Below are 16621 nucleotides of genomic sequence, written 5' to 3'. Positions count from 1 at the left end.
CTATAAATTCAGTAGAAGACTCTCGCATGGAATGCATCTCATCGAATTTATGTTTCGTTTTCCACATCGAGTGAACCACAAAAGATATGAAGGTATATATTTCGGCGTCACTACCAGTGGCGTAGATTTTTTTTCACCTGTAGCCCCGACAGCCACCGCGTGAATAACGGAAGCACAATAGCGTAAGATTAAACAACGTCGTTTACCGCGTATAGGCGCAATCTTTATTCAACGTCGTGTCATCGTTCGTTTGTTAGCAGTCTCGTGTAGACGACGATGACGTCGACTACGACGACCGGAATGCACGTTTCATGAAAATAGAAATGCCAGCAGCCTAATGTGACGGCGACATGGAAATGGGGCAAGCTGTGGGGATCGAGGGGTCGACAGAAGGGGTTGCACAGGAGGGAGGTAGTGAATACACCTCGACGGGAAAGGAGCGCGCATTATCGTGCGACCACTTTTTTCGTCCATTTGCGAGCTTTATTCCGAGCGGTGGCAGCGACGGGCTCACGTCTGCTAAAGCGCGTCTAATGCTTCCTGACCCGAGGCTCACGTGCGCGGATAAGAACGGCGTTAACCTCGGACGAGCATAATAAGGCACTCGCGCAAGACGGACGACTTTGCGGCACGGAGGGCGACTGCGATAGCGTCGCGACGCGATTTCGCCCCTGTGACGTTGGGCTTTTGCCACGAGCTTTTCGCACGGCTAGATTTTAGCCCTTTCAATACCGCGCGCGCGCGAGATTGTAAGTATTCAGAATGAAATCTGAATTTTTCATAAATTTTTTTCCTATAGTGTTATAAGAGTTTAAAAGAATTCTGGCATGCTTCAATGGAGACGGGTCTTGACCGAAAAAAAGTTTATATGAAATTGGAAATTTTAATACGTATATGTATCTATTGTACAATTATGACACTATTATTATTTAAAAAATATATTAGTTATATTGTATTATTAATTATATCATACTTTTTGAGAAAATGAAAACTTTCACACATACGTTTTCTTCTTTTTTAGCTGAAAAATAACTTGTTTTGTTATTTTGTTAAAATTATGGCCTTTTTCTATTTGCTAATAATTATTCCGTTTATTTAAATTAAAATAATAAAATAATAATATATAAGTCGAACTGCTACGTTATTCTTTGTTAAGCTTGATTCAATAACAGAACGGCTACTATTTATTTTGTTATCTTTCACTTCATTTGAATAAAAATGATGACCTTAATACGAGGATAAAATATAATGTAATAAGTAAGTTTTTATTCAGAAAGCTTTTTGTATAAAATAGCTTATTAATGAGCAAACTAATATTTATCATGGCGTATTATGTGAGAATGTTGCTCGAAAGCGGTCGCCTCACTCGCGATACTCATAGGCGATTCACACATTACCAAAGTACGAGATAAACGGTATTGTGACGTATTAGGAACAATGTCAACCACAGGTATTCCATGCTTTGGTATTGATCGAATTGAGTCTGCTAGTTCACATTGTCATTAACGTATTCCAGCGATTTGGCGCGTGACTAAGATTATTAGTGAGTTAAATTCTCTAGTGTATTTCGAACCAAATCACAAAACTATAAAATGAACAAATAGAAATTGATTCAAGTATTGATAGTGGAACGAATAAATGGAATATATCCTCCTTTTTGTTAGATAATTAATTTTGAATATATTTGGTTTATATTTTTTAGATATAACTTTAAAATATAAATTTATACTTAGTAAAAAATTAAATTAAACTTATGATTATAATCAATAATGTAAAAGTTTGCATTTATTATTTAACTAAAAGTTAAGTATAATGATAATATATACGTACATATAATATAGAGATTATCAGTAATTTAATATTAAACTTAATTAAAAAACTTAAATTTATTTTTAAAATAAATTCAGTATTACGATTTGATTTTAATCTTTTATAAATATTATGATTATGTATAAATAATAAGATTATTTTTTAATAATGAGTATGAAATGTGTCCCAAATTAAGTATTAAATTATGATTTACAATTTTAGGATTTTGTATTCGATTATTTGAAGTAATTAATAAAAAATTATGTTTGCACATAATACGAATAATGCAAAAATAATTTAAAGTGAATAAAGTACAAAATATATATAATACATAATCGCGAGAAACTTAATTAGAATGTGTCATAAATAACACCTTTGTAAAAATTTTATTTCATTTTAATACTGCAACCTAACTAATTGAAATACGATCTTTTTGTTAAAGCTTGATATAAGTTAATCCATGTTTTAATGGCTTTACCTTTAGTCGATTGTCAAAGAGTAATTCAGTTTACTGAATCAAAAATTAGCCAATTTGTACAACGAATTGAATAAATTATGTGGAAGTCTGTAAATAATTTACTATCTATATACATACAAATAAACGTGATTAGTTTTATTTACCTCATTTATTTGGTATATGTACAGAAAGTGAAGGATAATGAAATTTTACTTACAGTCCACAAATTTTGGTATTTATTATGTGTTTATATTGAAATTCTGCTTTTAATAAACTGTACATTTTGCTTTTCCTTTGAAGGAATAAACGATGAAATAAAGCGCATATATGTTAACTAATTATAAAGTCACGCAGTTATAAAGTCTATAAATTTTGAATAAAAATTATATAGCATTACGTTACACAATTCGCTGCAACAAAAGGAGATTTTAATGTTACATTATCACAAAATTATAAACAACTGACCTCATCATATATTTGAAACAGATTTGTAATCAGAAAACATCACTACATTATATAGATATATAAATTTTAAATCAATCCATGGGAGAGGTTTTTATTGAGACATTTACTCAAGTATCGAATAAGGACCAAGTCTTCGATTGGAGATCTGCGCTCGAGGGATCTTATTTCATGAGCTGCTAAAGGCATACGACATTTCCTCGAACATTTCCGGAGACATAGCTTCACATGAGAAATCGTTCCACGGTAAGATACAGCCGTGCCTTGCGGCTCAGTGATGTAATCCGGTAATTTCTCTTTCGTGTCTGGTCTGGTTTGGGTGAGCCTGAGACGAGTACGAGGGCGAAGGTTAGGCAGGACCAATTAAAATGCCACCCGGCCCCGAATGCCTTCGCCGCTAATCAACTCAGAACCGCGCAATGTTTGGGTCATTAAGGTGCGCTCTCGGGGCCTGAATTTCCAAGGCGAATGTCCTTAAGCCAATTACATGGAGCTTCTGTTCTATTCTGGCGTCTACCGCGACTTTAATTTTGCGGCCGTGGTAAAACGTTGCCTTGATTAATTGATTCTGATCTAATTTGGGAATGATATGAACTGTATTCCAATAATTATTGCACAATTTCGATTGATATAAGAAATCAATAATGTTGACATTAAATGTATTAAAAATATTATTGAAAGAAATAAAATACAGCCGCTGATTAAAAGTTAAAAAAAAAAATTTCTTTTACGTGTTCATAAAATTTCCTTTTGAAAATTTAGGAGATAATGAAATAAAATAAAATATGAAAATCAAATTAGAGACTGTCATTTTTGATGTCCAAGAAGTGAATCAGAAATATTAGTGATGTATTAATATAGTCAAATTAATTTCTGAAAATAATACAATTAATTATGCACTGCTAACAGTGTTTTAATTAGCCCGTTTTATTACGAATGAGTAAACATCAGAAAAGTCCTTAATATTATCAGTTAACGGAAAATTATTATAAACATATAAATTTAACAATTGTTGCTACTTCTAATTTCTGCTTATTCGTATATAAAATTAAATCCTTCTAACATATGTTAGAAAGATTTAATTTTGAATTATTGAAAAAAAAACGTGAAAAATCTTTTAATGCAAAACTCCAATTTTTAATTGACCAAAAATGTTTGCGTAAAAAATATTTATTAATATATTTCATTATCGTCAAAAGTGCGATCTGCCAAAGGTTAAGAATAACCCAAGCTCGAGGTAAAGTAATAGAGATGAAGGACCTTTCCAGAACGTGGCTCTTGTGGCAATTCGGTCCTTCTGTCGACGACTTCAGATTCCTATCACATAGTCGTAGGAAGCAAGCGATACTAAATTCTAGTACGTGCTCGTGGTACCACATATAAAATTGACCCGATATATTCGAAAAATATAACCCACATCGAAAGACCGCCTCAACTTATGACTTCTTATTTGAACCCCGTTCAATGATTATCGATTCTTAACTTTATTAGTGTTTCGTATAAACAATATCTCCAAACTTGCTCAATCTGTAGTATATGTCTCTAGAATGTTTTATGAATGCGAGAAATTATTTATTATTCAATTTATAAATATTAATAACTTTCAAATTATATGATAAATAATATAAATATGTACGCATAAACTTTCTTAAGAAGCAAGAACAAGAAAATAAAAGTAAAAAATTGTTAAATGTCTTAAAAATTACTATGGACAACTGTTACATTTGTGTCTTTAATACTTTGCTCTCGAAAATTGATTTAGCAACGATAAATAATGAAGAGAATAAATAGAGTGAGGCAATAAATTCAGGTAGTTAGATATTTCTAGATTTATAATAATAGCACGCTGTGAAGAACACTGTAGGATATATATCGAAGCATAAATCATAGAGTTTCCCTTACTGATCTCAGACCTTTTCTATGACCCCTTCATCAATTTCTTTCTCTTATCTGTAGTACGTATACGACCAGAAGTTGACATTAAGCACGCTATGTGTCATCACGATGATCGTGATACTTCGTTTCGTAAATTATGCATTAAAAGAAATTTTTCAAGCACAAGATGCTTAAGATCTATCTCACAGAAAGAATATATACATATAATAGCCGCTATTTTTTTTACTACGAATATTGTATCAATTAGACGCAGGAAACTTAATGGTCTATCATACGAGTCAAGTTCTGATAATAAAGCAATTATTAAAAAGTTGACTTTATTTAACCAACAAATTGTATAATGTAATTAAATAAAATTTTATTCGTTAAATATATATGTGTTCTTCTAGCATCAGTAATATTAAATTGATTTTCTATTTAATTCTGTATTACTGTTCTATTTCATTTCAAAAGCTGTGCTTGAAATCGAAAGTAAGTTTGAATGAATTGGAAATTGTTCTTCTATTTAATTTCTTATTATATATTCTTCTTCGTCTTTAGTTTCTATTTAGAAGCACAGTGATTCTTTAACATATTTTTATAGTGTGAGTTTTTTATATAATAAATTAAAAAAATATATTTTGCTGATGTATAGATAGATTTCTAGGTATCATAACAAAAATTTATCGCTATTTTTTATATTTGCTAAAATATTGTTTGTCATATATAAAATTTACAACAGCAATATTTTAGTAATAACTTTTAGAAAATTTAATTCTCATTGCCAATTATACAGTTCAATTTTATAACAAGTATGATTTGCTTTAATGTTAATAGACGCCACTGAATAGTTTTCTTTCTAAATTTCACAGTTCAGATATAAATTCTCTTTTGTCTGTTATTTAGATTGGTTTAGTACCAAACATATGTGATATCGCAATATTTGCTAATCATTTATTAATCTTAGTTATTTTTTACATCCAAAATTTTTGATTGTACTTGCAAGATTTTTTTTTTTTTTTTGAGTGGACAGATATATGGGATTTACAGTTTAAACGCCGATTGCGAATTGCCTAAAAGGAGTTCTCAAGATACTTTCAGTGGTTTGCCATTGCCTTCCGAGAGAGATCGAATAAAATGAAATGTTTCTGGTCGGATTTGAACCTGAGTTTTTGACATAAAGAACAGACACACAATTCTCTGCGTCACGATAGCTACAGAAAGTACATATTATTATAAAATCTTTCTACACAAAATTGATAATCAGCAGATAATATATCATCTGTTATAAAATATGATTTTATGTAATAGGTACAAAGCATATACCTCAGTTGATTATTTTCATTTGTAAGAAACATTTTGTTGTTATTAATAATGAAATTAATATACAAACACAATATAAAAACGAAATGTCTTGAATGTTTTTTTTCGCTACTCTGTAATATTGGACAAAATGCTTAGTTCTCACATTCAGGCCGTTTCATTTCAAATCGAAAGATTAAATTTAAGGTCCCGGCTTGTGGTCAGCCGAGGGACAAGCACCGGGAATTGGAATTCCTAACGCTGAACTAGCGGGATAGGAAGTGGCCAATAGGAAGTTCTGCCCCTTCACTGCCGGAGGTTGGCGGACACCCTGCCGCATACAGGAAATGTATCCAACGAGCATGAATCGAAGTAGCAATGAGGAACGGAGCCGAACAACGGCGAACAGACCGGTGGCCTTTTGTCGCGGATTGTTATAACGCACCTATATTTTGGGCTCTGCCGATATGGAGTTATTTTGCCTTTGTAATAGAAATATTATTATAATGCAACGAAATAATTTGAAAAAAAGTGTATTATTGAGTTAATTATTTAATCATCTTCCTCTTTTACACTCTTTTTTTGGTGACGAAGTAATGTTTTTATATTGATAATAAATAGCTACTAAGATATTTACTTGTATCACTCTAGATGGATGAATATTATGTCTAGAGATACGATCATTCTTTTATTTAAAGGATTCATATTTTATCTTTTCTGTTACTCTTCTTTTTTACTTTAAAGCAGCTTTATACTTTTCCAATATATAATCCGAGTGATCTGCTCTCACTTATATCTTCTTAGTTCTTTATACTTAATCGTAGAAGTATTGAAATATCGAATGTTAAAAGATATTCTTTCAACTACGTTATCTCGATATTACTTTCAAAAAATCAAGTCGTGGTGATTCTTGTGAAAATCTAATCAATTCGTCGAAGCCTTTTCCTCACGCAAAGATTAAAAAATCGTCAACGAAATAAGAAAGGAAGAAAAGAGGAGACTCTCGCGTGATCAAGAAGCTTCTTGGTAATCATTAAACCGCCGAAGAACGTTTTCAACAAAGCCGACATCTGCCAACGGCACAGGCTGACGTTTCATCTGCGTTCTCGTAGTATTTCATTGAAAAATGCTGGGTTCTTTCTTAGAGTGGTTGCCGGAACGAATGCCCGGATTAAGACAGATAAAGGAGATAGTAGGATCTCCTCGATTTTTAGCGAGCTAACCGGAAGGAAGATCTGCGGCGTGTCGGTCGGCAAAGAAAAAAAATCTTCAAAAGATGTGCGAAATGAGATCGGCAGATCGATATGAAGAGAAAGGGTGAAAACAGAGAATCTGAAACGTAAAAGAGATAGAGGACGGAAATAAAAAAAATATGAGAAAGGAGAAATGCTGAAGAAGTTGAAGGGATATTTGTGGAGAGGAGGGAGAAAAGGACTTGAAACTCGGTAAAGAATCGAAGAAGCAAGTGGATAGGTGAAGGGAGTACAGTGGTACTCAAGACAGCGAGAAGGAAGGATGGAGGGAAGTGAAGAAGCTGTAAGTCGGTAGGCGGGGGGCGGTGATCGAGTGGGACGAATTGACAAATTCCACGGCGATCCTGGAACACGGCCAGAACCGCGATTTCTATCGGTGGGCATTCCGACGACAAGCAGAAAAGGAAGGACGCGGACCGGAAAGACGTTACGCCGATGCTCGGGACGATTCGTATGATCGATAGCCGAGAATAATACTTGGGGAAACTTGGCAGCGAAAAGTATTCCGTATTATTCTTGCAATATTTTTGCGGCCTTTATGATTAAAATATGTCTCGACGATTTTCTTTTGATCGAAATGACAATTTAAATTTAATTTTAGACCTCAGTAAATTAGTTCAGATTTAACGTATGTTAATAAACCAATTTTATCGAAAGCCAAAAAGGTCAATAAACAAGCGGTCAGAAGATTGCAGGTGTAAACATAAAATATTTAAACTAACAACTAATTTAATTTTTTTAATCAAATAAAAGAACCAAGAATTTTAGTAAAAAATTAATGAATAATTTGAATCAAAATAGAAATAATTTAGAAATAAAAATTCTTTGCTTTTTACATTTAAAAAAATTATCAGAACAAATGTTCGGTCAAGGTTTAAATTTGCTTATACTTATTCAATTTCCAATGTAGCATATAAATTCAATAGACCCATTTTTGTAAACAAATTGTTAATAAATTCTTTTTTCTTTAATAACTAATCAATAACATCGAGTTTCATTATTACGAAAACAGCTACGATGAGAATAATACAAAAATATGTGTATAAAACTAAGGAAAAATCAAGAGTTTTTGTTTTGAGGAAAACTCGCAAAAATATTTCACCTGATTAAAACGAGAACTTTTTTAATTGGAAAGCAAAGCACAGAGGCAGGAGGGAGGCGTCAGAATAATACCGACATGGTAGAGAAGAAATAGTAGCGAACCGAAACATTATTATAGTTCTCGAAACATTACTGTCAAAACAAAAAAGCAATTTACTGGCAGTATCGTTGAATTGGGTTTTGTCATTAAGCAAATGCAGCAAATTAGATGGAATTTTAATAATATATTTATTTTTAATTTTGAGTCATATATTTAGATATATTACGGCGAAAGGAGAAGCATAATTGAGAACATTATCAATCAAACATATGAGTTTATTTAAATTGAATTAAATTTTTACCGTAATTAAAAGAACATGTATCTGTATATTTAGACGGGTTAAAATAAGATTTAACTTTGCAAATTTTTTGTGGAAAAAACGAAAAAAGAAAAATCGTGTTTATTTTTTTTGTAAAAATCATACTTTTCCATTCCAATTTTATTAAAAAATAATATAAAATATTGTTGTTATTCAAATTTTTCTAAACCAAATTTTCAAAAACGTGTCACCAATAGTTGTTACATGCTAGAAGTCATTGACCAATGTATCTTGAAGACGCTCGACCAAATTATTTGCAATTTTAGACACTTTTACTAAAAATTAAAAATTAATGCTCGACATAAGACTTCTTTCACGACACTTCGGTTTTTTGTAGCAGACAAAAAGTGAGCAAAAATTTATAGTTAAAAACTGCTATGTTGTCTTTGATTAGTTGTCATTTTATTTAAATGCAATATTTCACAAAATAGCACATCAAGCAATAGATTTATGTCAAACTGTTTAAAGTTGAAACATTTTGCTTTCTGATGAGATGTATGGAACCAATATGTTTATAATGGAATAAACAAAAAATGGAATAAAACAAAAAATTCGCAAAGTTAGACCCTTGTTTTGATCCTAAGTATACAATATCCCCTCTGTTATTTATATAGATATGGAAAATTAACAATTGTTTAAAAGAGATAGGAACAGTAAAATATAAAAATGATTAAATATACTTATTATATTTAAACATTTAAATTATATAAATTTCCCATTTTAAATAATTGACATTTTAAACAATCAGTTTATTGAATAATAATATAGTATACAATATAAATAATATACCTAATATATATCTGTAATAATTAGCTTGTTTTTACTGTTTAAGAGAAGAGAATGTAAGTCTCATGAAGCAAGCATGAATCATCAAGCAAAAATATCCATATAATGTGTGAAATATGGTATATTATTTGTAATATTTATATTCGTTTTACGAGGTAAATTAGTTTTGGCTCTTATTCAAGTTCTTTTTATCTAATGTTAATCTAAGAAGGTGCGTGATTATCAATTAGTTGCAGAAGTCTTGAGTAAGAATTAAAAGTAATTCTTTAAGACAAACACATACACACGCGCGCAAGCGCATTATGAATATGCATGTATAAATCCAGGGTTGGGTAAGCTAAGCTATATATTTTTTTAACAAAACTAATTGTAAGTTAAAATTAATGGTTTATAAAATTGATTTACGTTAAAAATTACACAAACAAAAAACTAACTAGTTAAAAGTTACGTTAAGTTTAAATTAATTTAAATTAAATTAAAAGTTAATTTCAAAAAACATTAGTTCTGTGAAATTAGAAATTCATAAGTTTTTAAAGTTAGATTACTCAAAACAATTATAATATGCATCATATCAAAGAAATTAAATATTTTTGTTGTAAATTAAATTTATATGAAGTAATAAAGAAGTATTGTTTTCTTTTCATGAAAACGTATTTTTTCTTTTATAATTTTTACTTCTGCATAATCTTTTAACATAAAAAAAGTTAATAAATTAAAGTTTATGCGTGTAAAAATAATTAATTAAAGTTAAAAATTAAATTATTTAAAATTAACTAAGTTAAGTTAAAAGTTATAAACTTTTTAAGTTTAACTTTTAATTTTTTAACTAGTTACTAACCAATTCTACGTAAGTCACAATATATACTTCGAATATTATATACAGTATATTACATGAATGCGCTTGCTTATTACGGCATACTAACTTGTATAGTCTCTCTTAGTTCATTGATATTAAAATCATGAATGTTAAAAAAATTATTTAATTAAAAATATATTTATATTATTAGATTAAATTGTTAACTTTTTAGAAAGCCAACACAGGACATAAAGAATATCAATGCGAAAGTATTTTACTGTGATCACAGAACATTTTAATTTTTGTCTTGATCATAGATATCTGTGTATTTATACGTGTAAATGCATAGAACGCAGAGTATTGTAAGAACTATTAATAAGAGCCGCCTAATTTCTCGAAAGCCCGGAGGCCTCAACCATTATCTGGGAAACGTAACTCGGTCGGAGAGCGATTAAACGGAGGCCACGAAAATACGTCAACCCGCAGCGGCTTGCATCTGACGGAAAACCTATAGACGGAACACAACCATTAATGAAATGACAAATGTGTTCTTGTCGACGAGAAACGCGCGCGCACGCCCGTCGCACGCGGTTTTCTGCGGAAATCGAATATTTAACACCACGATTTTCGAGCCACTTAACTCGATCTGAGAAGCTCTCAATGACTTTGCTGTGGCAATTGCTCTTATTGTGGCACCCGTATGACGCTTAGCCACTGAAAAGCTGAAAAGGACAACCAATTAAACTTGGAATCATAAATTTTGTTAAAAGAAGAGACAAACTTTTTTGTTCTTTACTTAAAATTAAATTTGTTAAAATTAATTCTTATTTTATAAATAACATTGTATCAAACTGAAAGTAATATATAACACAAAGGTTATTTACTCGATGCAAGTAATATTGAAATTTTGCTGTTAAGTTTGTAAAAAAGTTATCTTGTTATATTCTTATAAATTTATTAATTTTATTTATTAAAAATTTCAGTTTCTCTACACAGATGAACATACAAGGCTTAACTGATTAAATAAATAACCCAAAATCGCGGAAGTTTAAACTTAATTGGTTTTTCTTCTTGGCACTTCAATTATTGTGTCCGTTGCTGCGGATTATTTCTCCGTTTAGCCTCCTTTGATAAATTGAACAGTAAGCTGAAGAATGAAATAACCCCGATGTAATTTCAGGTGAACTGCCTGCCGCTGTGCACGACGGGAATGGAGTTTCAAGAGCATTCCTTAATCTTTGGCTGGTTCACCTGACGATGAGCTATGTCTTCACCAGATGACAGTATTAAGGTAAGCACGAACTGCGATAAAATACGAAAAGCTATCAATCTCGACGGCGCATTAAAAAAAAATTAACACTGTTATCACGATAGCTTACTATACATTGTGCATCATCATAAATTATAATTTCATATGACATGGTTCGAATATCGAAGAAGCAATTTACTGTGTATTTTGAGTGTCAAAATCCTTCAATTTAACAGATTCTTATATCATTTTGAAGAGAATCGTTTATTTTGACTTTGGTATTCAAATGTCGAAGTACATTAAAGTTACATAAGATGCAAGCTGATGCAACGTGTATACATAAGATGTGACTTACGTTAGTTTAATAAGTTTGTCAATATTAGATTTATGATCCATTTTTTTTTTTATATATAAACACATCTGATGTATTTTTAATTATTTAGGAAAGAATTAAGTATTATTTGCTATTCTCATGTTTAAATGTTAATCGTGAAAAGAAAAAATCAAGTATCAGTAAAGGAAAAAAAAAATGCAAAAAGTTAACCCTTTTATATGAAATTATTGAATATAACGCGCGAGAATGTAGACGACCTCTCAAGCTTTCGAAGCTAAAAATAGCTTGCATATTGTTACATAATCGCTCCCGATAATTCGCCGCGGCAAGATTGGCATCGAAATTCGTTTGAAAGTAGCGCAGAGCACATGGTACTGTGTTGAAAATCTCTGTGATAAGCTCTTGCTATAGAATTATGATGCCGCTTTTATTACGGTCGTCGTGAAGTTCCTCCGCAAGTTGAACAATTTTCGTAATTATTAACGCTTTAATAAAACGATCGTAAAACGCTTCGGGCAATTGTCGATAATAACGCCTTCCTTGAAAATCTCTTTCGTTAGACGGTTACAATCTTTTTCGACCTATTTGAGTTTATTATCGTTGCTTCGTGGCTATAATTTCTTTCACATACTGCCCATATTCTTTGTGCCTCACGATGCAAGTTGCTTTATTTTTCCTCATCTTCATAGACTTTTTTTTTTATGTAGTTGCCTAATCCGAGTTTCAAATGAGTTCTCAAGAAGCTCATCGACTTATAAGTAGCTCGTACCAAGCGAGTTTCTAGGTTAACGCGAAATATACATCCCGCAAGAAGAAAAGAACAGCAGAAGGATCACCCGTGGCTTCCTAGCGATATCGAACCCCTTACGTGATAGCGAATAGAGTGAACGTTATTTTGAATAACTTGAAAAACAAATTTTTTTTCAAAACGTTGGGACATGTAATTTTTATCTTTGGAAAGTTTTGAAGTTACATAAAAAATTCAATATATTTAATATACATATCGCTTTAAATTTAGGACGATTTTTACAGAACTTATACATTTTATCAGGGACGGGAAGTAACGAGTTGCAATGAGTAACGCCACTATTTGTTACTTTTTTATAATTTTTTTTTATAATTTGATAATAATAATGTTATAATTTTCCATAACGGTAAGGCCAAGGAATAGTCACTTTTAATAATTAACTAGTTACCATTATTACTCATTGATGAAGATTAACTTATAACTTTACACGATATGTAACGAGTGAAAGTAATACGTTATTTTTGCTCATTATGTAATGAGTTAACTAATGAGCTACTTTTTTCAATGAGCAATGCATAATAACCACGAGCTGCTTGTCAAAAATGATGGTTCCCCAACCTTAGCGTTATCTCTGCTATTATGAAAAATTGCAACGTTATTATTAAGTCGTTATTATAAAAAAATAAAAGTAATGATAAAGTAATGACTTCCCATATCCTTGCATTTTGTTTCAATCGCTTTCAAACAAATTATAATAAAAATTATACTTTGACTCTTGTTTCCTATTGGGATTTTAATTATGGCCGCATCAATAAAGATTTTTCACGGCTATGTTCATACTACACTCTCAAATGTGAGTGTGTAGTATGAACATAGACGTGGAATATCCTTATTGAGGCAGCCATAGTTAAAATCCCAATATGATTACTTAGATTTTAAAGCTTTTCGATTAGAAAATATACTTAATTAAAGATCGAGGACAAATTAATAAACGCCAGTTATTATACCAATTTTAATTTAAATACGAATATGTTCGACCAGTTATTAATGAACTTACGTGATTGCTGGAAATTATTGGAAATTACAGCCACGTAATGGAATATTTTATTAGTTTTTCTCTTATATATTACGTATATCAAATTACATAAGATGCTATGTAATTAAAATGCAGAAACTTAATATATACCAAAATCCGATAATGTTCTAGGAAAATGTTGGTCAGAATGGCCAATGTAGCATTCTACTAACTTTAATAATCGCATTCCAACTTTTGATTAATTCTTGTTTTAGAAAACTTCATTTAAAAAGAAATGTACGTTTTGTTACATGTAATTTCAATAGTTAAAAATATGTAAGCTGTTTATTTGGAAAGTTAAGTAAATCCGATTAGTAAAGTTGAGATTTGAAATAACGTTATTAATTTATATTTCTTTGTCTTCGCAAAATGTTTTAATAGCGGAATTTAACCAAGATGTTAAAATAAACAGATATAATGATCCACTTGAACAAATTTTGCACAGACGAAAATTTACATTTTGATGAGTAATTCTAATTTTCCCTCTGTTTTATTACGTATAAAAACTTTGAATTATGTTAATATGAAAATTTACGAATTTAAACTGACATTTATTATTGATGATTTCATGTCCGTGTCAAACAATTTCCAAATTAAATTTGAAATTAAAGTGTGTACTCATTATATTATTCGTAGAGTGTTTTATTATATTATTCGTAGCAATTATTTTTACCCCTATTTCAATAAAAAAGAACCAAGAAGTTATTTGTTTCATTTATTGCATTAAGATATAATCAAACGTGTCGCTTTAATGTTACTATAGTCTTAATATATAATAAATATGTATAAATAAATTTATTTGAATTAAAATAATATTTATATTTGTAGTTTGTGTTGAGGTATGTTGAAATATAATGTAAAGAGCCTCTGTTTTTTATACAATTAAATTTTGAAAAATTTAATAAGGACATATGCTCCATGCAAATATTACAAAAATATTATTCTATTTCTATGAATTCTTTATATAATTTATTTTTTATATTGTTATTAAATAAATTTTAAATAATCAACATTTGAACATGTTCTGTTAATATATTTTATAATAATTAGCTCGGAAATGTTAAGTGATTGAATAGTTCGAACTTTTTGAAGGTATGTTCGAACTATTTAAAACCGCTTCAGTAATCCAAAAATTCAATATTATGCAATTCTTCTAAATAATAAATTTAAATTTTATAAAATATTAGAAATATTGTGTACATACAATTAAAATAATTGCACAATAAAATAGAAGCAATGTGATTAATAAATAAAATAAATAATAAAAAATAAACAATATAAAATATTTTTTATATAAAAAAGCATTTTTAAAGAAACATAATAAAGAATATAAAATATATTTAAAATGTTGGGAAATTATTTCAAAGTAAAAATTTATTTAAAAAGTTGGGAAATTAATAACTTTCTTTCTAAAACTTTAATAAATAAAGATTGTATAAAATTCAAATTTGTAATTTATTAAAGATCGAAGTAATATTCTTATTAGGGTAATTCCGGTAAAATAAAAGAAGTGGAGATGCTTACAATCACTCTACTGTATGTTATATTAGTATTGTGTTGTAATTTTAGTTTTTTTACTTTTTTTAATATTAACAAAATTTTGAGTTGAATCAATTTATCAATGTTATGAATATCAGCGATGTACGATATTATTACAATTAAAGTAAAATGATTACTCTTTCTGTAGAAAGTATAAAAAGTATATTGACTATTTTATAGTCAACATCAGATACATAAGTATAAAGGATGGAGTACACGAAAATTTTAGTGCTTAGCTCTTGTATGCTTTATCCAATTTGATTGGATTACGATTCCATTCACGACTGGCTATAAATTCCGCCACTTCTGACGGAAAATGCAAGGGTTTCAAAAGTTTTTTTTCTAAATATAAAAAAATAAATATTTAATATTTCTAATTTTTTTATAGTAGTGAACAGTATAAAATTCCTATTGGTATAATTCATTTTCTTTAAATATAATAAATAATATTTGATAGATAAAGTTTTCGATCGATGCTGCGTATATACCGGAATTACCCCATGTGGAAAACATTGTATTCTATGTGTTTCGTAATCTTGTGTTTTCGTTGTGAAAACAACTCACCGCGCGTGATAAAGAAGAAACGCGTATACGTTTATTCCTGACAAACAGTTCGCAGATACTACAATATATTATTATATTTCAATTACGTATCTCTTTCCCGCACAAAAAGAGACAAGGAGAGAAAGAAACCAAAATAATATAAAATAGTTTTAATTGTTCTAACTTGCATAATTTGAGTTATGTTTGTTAATTATTATAATTACCGTCATTTTTACGCGTACTTGAATATAATTAAATTTTCATAAATAGATTAGACTTGTTTGTGTCTAAATTAATAAAGATAAAAATTTTTAACGAAACAATGTTACATTCTTAATAAATTATTTTAATTTCTATAACAGATAAGCCATCAGATTTCGAGTTTAAAACTTTACTGATTAATGGATTGGTCCATCTAATATATTATTTAATATATAATACAATAAATATATTTGCAGTATTATTTTACATGTTCGAAACATGTAAATTCCTTCAAAGGACTTTCTATTTAACTCAAAAGTATAACTTTTGATTCTTTTCATAAAAAGACCGACCAATTCTAAACAAACTGAAAACTGTGTCCACTTTGGACATCATAGCTTAATCCGTGTTCAACGATCAATCAATCGTTTCAGAGAAAATTGACCACATTTACAGCTCTCTTGCAACAATATGCCGCATTACGGGACTCAGCAAAACTATTTGTTATGAGCTATTATTGCTCATATTCCCTGTACGCGACATCGACACACCGCATGCATCACCAGACTTCCAGCTGTTATCGCGGGACGAATGGAGTTTGCGGCATTGCGTACCGCGATAATTGCAAGTTTTCGCGCGATCGCCATCGAAGCGGCGAGCTCGCGCGACCGCGTCATAAAGTAATGCTGACGCCAGATCATCCATATCGCGGTTCCCGAATGCGTAACGTGA

General features: G+C 30.1%; 2 protein-coding genes across 4 annotated transcripts in view; one reads left to right on the top strand and one right to left on the bottom strand.

The window, feature by feature from the left end:
* LOC105194318 overlaps nt 1–16621 on the bottom strand; it is a 294708-nt gene that overhangs the window by 234187 nt on the left and 43900 nt on the right. The gene's annotated exons all lie outside the window — the stretch shown is intronic.
* Nucleotides 1–16621, top strand: part of LOC105194317 — a 302455-nt gene that overhangs the window by 270713 nt on the left and 15121 nt on the right. The window contains exon 10 of the mRNA XM_011159176.3: nt 11381–11491. Coding sequence (XP_011157478.1) covers nt 11381–11481 — 101 coding nt within the window. The 3' untranslated portion in view covers nt 11482–11491. The remainder of the gene's footprint in view (nt 1–11380; nt 11492–16621) is intronic.

The sequence above is a fragment of the Solenopsis invicta genome, chromosome 1 (genome assembly GCF_016802725.1).
Source record: "Solenopsis invicta isolate M01_SB chromosome 1, UNIL_Sinv_3.0, whole genome shotgun sequence".
NCBI lineage: Eukaryota > Metazoa > Arthropoda > Insecta > Hymenoptera > Formicidae > Solenopsis > Solenopsis invicta.
Note: the sequence above shows the minus strand (reverse complement) of the source record. Positions and strands in the feature narration are given on the sequence as shown.